At 43.6% G+C, this 6,426-nt stretch overlaps 1 protein-coding gene across 1 annotated transcript; it reads left to right on the top strand.

The window, feature by feature from the left end:
* Positions 1-4,886: 4,886 nt before the first annotated feature.
* Positions 4,887-6,165, top strand: LOC136996478 (olfactory receptor 4E1-like). Its single transcript, XM_067317399.1, has 2 exons — positions 4,887-4,898; positions 5,242-6,165. The coding sequence occupies exons 1-2, from the start codon at positions 4,887-4,889 to the stop codon at positions 6,163-6,165; spliced, it is 936 nt and encodes a 311-aa protein (XP_067173500.1).
* Positions 6,166-6,426: the final 261 nt, after the last annotated feature.

Below are 6,426 nucleotides of genomic sequence, written 5' to 3'. Positions count from 1 at the left end.
TAATAATAATAATAATTTTCTTGTGCCATTTCTCAGTGATGGATTATCCATCACTACCTTTTGTAAACTACTCCAGCTGACAATTAGTCTATTGGAAAATACTCTGTAACCACTGCTGCCTCACTGACCAGGTGAATACCTTTGCTACATCAAAAAGCCTCCTGGTCTCCCTGAAGGCAATTAGAGGCTTTGATCAACCTATTCCTATACTTTTTTTCTTGGTAAATAAATAAATAAATAAATAAATAAATGAATAAATAAATGAAAATAACTAGATTGGTTTCCTTAAGTCTTACTAGCAGGTATGTCCTATCAAAAAGGAAAGCTTACTATAAGAAATGTAACTCTTTATTTTATAACCTCGGGCTTTTATGTGGAAAAGAGTAAGGGTTTCTTATGTAGTAGGCTACAAAACAACACTGACAACTAAACCTTGCTCCTGAATTAATAGCCTTTGCTATAGAGTTATGGAGTTCACTAACACAAGACAGCTCTGTGACCAAAAAAGTAGCAGGGTTCCAAGAAGGACTCAGCATGTCCAGGGTAAAGGAAAGTAAAAAGGCTGGGCTTTAAGAGCCAATATAAATGTGCTGGTTACTTCAGCTAATGATCTCAGTGTCTTTTCACAGTTAGTGAGTCTATAGTGAGGTATAAATTGGGAGGCATAAATCCCACTCAGCAGGTCTCTCCATCCCTTTATTTTCTAAGTTCTGGTAGCAATATGGGAGGATCAAAACAGATCTCAAGGACTAACACCCTCACCCCATCCCCTGAAAAAAGAAAAAAAAAAAGAAAGAAAAAAGAAAAGATGTTTCTGTGAAAAATTTCCTTCCCTCTGTCATGAGCAAAAGCATGGCAGAAATGACACTGAAGCAGACCACAGTGAGAGAGTTCATCCGTCGGGGACTGCCCTCCAGCTTAGAGGCACAAATGATCCTCTCTGTGGTGTTTCTGTCCCTCCATCTCATGACTCTGCCTGGCAACCTCCTTATATTGCTGTCTGTTGATCACGACTGATACTTTCTCATAGCCACATGCCTCTTCCTCAGCAACCCTTTTTTCCTCCAGATCCACCATTCATCTGTTACAGAGCCTGAAATGTTGGGTGACCTCTTCCGTGCAGAGGAGATCATCTCTTTGGAAGGATGTGTGTCCCAGATGTTCTTCCTTCATCTCTGTCTGTACAGAGATCTGCCTCCTCACTGCAACAGCCTATGACTGCTACAGGGCCATCTGCAGCCCCATGCACTATCATCTCACACTCATGCGAGAGTACGCCTACAGCTGGCTGGGGCTGTGTGCGTGGGGACAGGGATCCCCTGTGGCCTGACTGGAATTATGATCAAACTGCCCTGCTTCACAGAATTTGACAGCTTGGTCTGTGATGTGCAGCCAGTGACCAAGGCGGCTTGCATGAATGCCTACATTATTGAGATGCTGAAAATCTCCAGCTCTGGGCTCATCTAGGCTTGCTTCATGGTCCCACTGGCCTCTTATGGCATCCTCCTAGTCTTGCTAAAGAAACATCTGTGCAAAGGTGTGCACAAGGCCCTCAGTGCTTCTGCCATCGGGCTCATGGTTGTAATGCTCTTCCTGGGATACTGCATCTTCATTTACTCCTGCCCTTGCACCAGCTTCACTGAGGACACTGTGATATCAGTCTTCTTAAAACAGCCTTCACCTCCTGCTAAATCCCATAATCTGCATCCTGGGAAATGAATACATGAGGTGGGCACTCCCCAAGCTAATTGGGAGAAAAGTAGCCACAGAGGAGAAATAAAAGCTAGAGCAAAAGTAGCTGCACTTCCAGGGTCAGCTGCTGTTTTTTTCAGCTTTATCAGCAATAGGTGAATTTCATTGTGACAAATCAGCTTCTAACCTCTTTCTGTGCAGACAATCCTGGTAACTCAGTTTGTAACCTGCAGGCCATGCTTATCAGCCTGTGTTTGAACTCTCTTGCCTCACCGAGAAAAACAAAAAAAAAGGGCTTTCTTCCAAGATTAAGTTACCATACAAAAGATGTCACTTTCTACCCTCCTTTTTTTTTTTGGAAGTATATTCAGAGCAATGTGCAAGTTTTCATTTTGAGATAAGATTTTAGGAAGCTGAGGCTTGGTTAATTCCTTTGCTTGATTTTCCCCCACACTGTTCTCAAGCTGTTCTAAACATCCACAGTTCTTACTGACAGAGCAGCTAAAGATGCAAATGAAGAACCGGAGAAAATAATCCTGCCCATACTTGACTTTTTGTCACTATTGCAAGGAGATAAGAAACATAATGCTTGAATGCCATTCATTAGGCATATTGTTTATTAATATTTCTCTCTTTTTAAGGAAAATCCCTTAAGATGAACGCCTGAAGCTGCAATGCTTTGTCAGTTCTCCATCGGCGCTTTTGATCACTCAGTTTGCACTCGTTGCAGTGTGCAGATTTTCAGCATGGCAGCTCTTATTCAGAGCCTTCTTCCACACTGAGTTTGTGATCCCTTTCCTAAGTCCAAGTCATTTGGGCAGAGCTCATGGGCTGTATTCTGCTCTCCCAGTGTGTAAACTTGGTGTTAGTTCACCAAGAACACCTTTAAGAAGGCAAAGCGAGTTATGTGGCATGGGTGAACATTTGTTCTTTGTCTCCAGAGGCCATTGAAATGGACCTTGAACAATTGTGTGAGCTACTATAGCCACACAGGTTTTCTGGGTGACTAACTGGACCCACAGCTCTACTCCCAAGGGACTTATTAAATCTCTGCCAAAGCTTATACTGTCAACAACCTAAGATGATTTAACAAATCCCTTTGTGACTCTCTAGTAAGGCATGAATTTAACATTTCTTGAGTCCCAAATCTGTCTTTCAGACAAGCACACAGCCCAAGCTTTATCAGTTCTCTATGACTTCATCACAGCACAAAAGGTTCTGTATTTGGTGTTCAGAGTAATTGAGTAGCACATGCTCTTGCTCTCCAGAACTAGCTGTTATGGGGAAGGGTTGAGGGTGTAAGTCACCTCTGCATCCCTGTTTATCCTGTCAGTGTTGAGCTTCAACTTCTGATTTGGGGGCAGGTCTTCTTCGTATTGGCAGGAATGCTTTATAAGTAGGCAGGAAGTTCAGTTTCTATTTTGATTTTTGCATTGTTCATGAAGTAACCAATCAAGATTTATTTTATTTTATTTTATTTATTTGCTTCTTTGTTTGTTTGTTTGTTTATTAAGTAAAGGCTTGAACTAGTTAAATATCAGGATGATCTTCCAGTATGAGGGGACCATCTGCACAAGATAACTTGGTTATATTAGAGGGACCCCCCCCCCCCAAAAAAAAAAAAAAAAAAATCCAAACCAAAGCAAACCCTTCCTGTTCAGGTGCAGGAATTATCAATTCCTTTGGCTAGAGGAATTTACGGATGCCAATCAAAAGGAAGAAATTTGTTTATCCATCTCCATTTTTTAGACCAAAAATTGCTTTTTCTTTTATGGAGAAAAAACACTGGAATTCAACTCACAATCATTCTTTTTCCGGACACCACTGGAAACTACATAAGTAAGCTCGGTTTTTCCTCCCTACTCTGTTTGCTTTTGGGTTTGTTGAAGGGAGAAGGGGCTGAGACGTTGACTGGAAGGAGAACAACACTTCTGTTTGGTTGCTTTTCAGTCCTTTTTGCAAGACCTTGAGTACAGGAGGAAATCAGGCTTCTGATTCTACCAGGTGTCTTTGGAGACATCAGTATCTGTCTCTCAGCAGACTCCAAATGAAGACAGGAGCCTCTGTGCGGGTCCTTGGCAACTTTAGAGCCCTATGAAAATGTTAGTCGTGGGAGCTGTAACAGGCAAAAATACTAATGTAAACGTACATTTTACAGGCTTGTGGCTCCACTTGTAACAGCTGCAGACCACTATTGGGGTATTCAGCCATTTCTGGAGCGTCCACACGCTGTTAGAAATGTAGCTATCGTTCAGGTGCTTGGTTAGCCCTGTTCTCAGAAGCTCAGCGTATCAGCAGCAAGGAAACCACAGTGACATTGATTTCCAAATACAAGAACCCTGGGTTCATACTCAGAGATGGCTTCATTTTAGCAAAGTGGGGAACTTTGAGAAGTCCTGCCGTTTCCCACATCATTATTTCTGTTGTATGACCGCCTTGAACCACGCGCTGTAAACAAGCTTTCTCCTTTGTTGGACAGGGTTCCTATTCGATGTCCTCTCGTCTCACTCCTGTTCCAAAGACAAGATTTTGTGTTTGTGTATGTGTACTTTTGATTAGTTTGCCAAAATTTTTAGATTTTCATTTCAAAATGAAAATACAATCACAGGAACACTGGAATATGGAATGGGCAGAGCTATTCAAGGTCACTGAATTTGTGACTGCAGGTGTTGCATTGCTTGATCCTCATAAATACATCAGCTATCAAGCAGCTGAGGTTTCTGACTGGCTCCTGACTGAAAAGCAGGTGAATCTGTTCTCCCCAAGCAAGGTTGCAGCTGGGGAAGTGAATGCCACACTCAAATGAATTTGCAGACAGCTACCTAGCAGGAAAAGGTGGTGTCATACCACATTTGGAGACTGTGCTGGGTATTCTTACTTTTGGGAGGAGGCTGGAAAACCAGGCAAGACTCAGCAAACAGCAGCAACAAGTATCTAAGGTCGTAAAAATGATCTTTTAGTGAAAGCCTAAATCCCCAGTCTATGAGATCTATGAAGAAGTTAGCAGTGACTTCCCTGAAGTCTATTCAGATGTCATCTCACTAAACTGCAATGCCCAACACAGAAGTCTTCCACTAATCATTTGGTTTCCTCTACAGTGAAGGAAGAGGAATAACTGCAGGCACAGATTCATCCGTTTTATGTCTGACAATTGCAGACAGGTAGCTTAAACGAGACACCTGGAATCAGGAAAGATGGATCCTGAGGTACATTCTGCCAGGAGGCAAATCTTCCTGCTACCTGATAGCTCCTGAGTAAGTCAGAGAAGTAAGTCAGCTTGCATTGCATTGTCTGGAAACTGAAGAAAGCCCACAGTCTCCTTTGGAAACCTGTTCCAGTACCCGCTTGTCCTTCAAACTTGAATACTTCTGCTAATATTAGGCATCACCTTTTGGGTGAAACTGTTAGGCTGTTCTGTCTTTATTCCTCCATACAGCTCAAGTTTGTATGATTGTCATCATGTTCTGTCCTCTCATACCACAAATTTAATTCTCTTTTCACCATGTCCTTTCTCCTAGGTGCGACGCAGCAGTAAACATGGTGTGGCAGAATCACACTAGAGTGAGTGAGTTCTTCCTCTTGGGCCTCACCACCAACCATGCTGTAGAGCTGGCCCTCTTCACCTTCTTCGTGGTCATCTACGTGCTGATTATTTTGGGCAATATTCTCATCATCTTCACGATTGCACATGACCAGCGTCTGCACAGTCCCATGTACTTCTTCCTCAGCAACCTCTCTGTCATTGACATCTGCCCCTCCTCAGTGGTGATGCCCAAGATGTTGGCTGACTTCCTGGTGGACAAGAAGAGCATCTCCTTTGAGGAGTGTGTGGCACAGATATTCTTCCTCCACCTCTTTGCCTGCACAGAGATCTTTCTCCTCACCATCATGGCCTATGATTGCTGCATAGCTATCTGCAACCCCATGCATTATGGCACCATCATGAGCCGGAAGATGTGCCTCCAGCTGGCCACAGTCATGTGGATGGGAGGACTGATGCATTCTGTGTCCCTCACTGCCCTGACCCTCAGTCTCCCATACTGTGGTCCCAGTGCCATTGACAACTTCTTTTGTGATGCCCCTTTGATCATTAAGTTGTCCTGCACAAACACCCATGTCTTAGAAATGCTCCTTGTCGCCACCTCAGGCCTCGTCTCTGTGGTCTGCTTCCTGGTGCTGGTGACTTCCTATGTGGTCATTTTGGTCTCACTAAGGAACCATCTCTCGGAAGGGCAACACAAGGCATTATCTACCTGTGCTGCTCACCTGACAGTGGTGACACTTTTCCTGGGACACTGCATTTTCATCTATCTCAGGCCAGCCAAGAGTTTAGCTGCAGACAAAGTCGTGTCAGTTTTCTTCACGGCCATTACCCCTCTGATGAACCCCATTATCTATACCTTTAGGAATGAGGACATGAAAAATGCTTTGAGAAAGCTACGCAGGCGGCAGATTGATTCCCAAGACAAGTGACACTGTTGGGAGTGAACGGAAGGCTGCCAATCCCTGCGTACTGTCTGTCCCTATCCCCTCCCTCCAGCGTGTTCTCTGGGCATGTATCTTCAGCTTTTGACTTCTCTGCACCCTTAGCACTGAGGTGAAATCAAACAATGGCACTGGCTCTCATCCACAACAAGTTCTTTGAGGGATGCTTTAAGCTCATTTGTCTGAGGACAAGTTTTGAAATACAAATGCCAAGGATATTCTAGTTTGCTATGCTCTAAGGACCCAGCT

This window comes from Apteryx mantelli, unplaced genomic scaffold, assembly GCF_036417845.1.
Source record: "Apteryx mantelli isolate bAptMan1 unplaced genomic scaffold, bAptMan1.hap1 HAP1_SCAFFOLD_40, whole genome shotgun sequence".
Classification (NCBI taxonomy): Eukaryota; Metazoa; Chordata; class Aves; order Apterygiformes; family Apterygidae; genus Apteryx; species Apteryx mantelli.
Note: the sequence above shows the minus strand (reverse complement) of the source record. Positions and strands in the feature narration are given on the sequence as shown.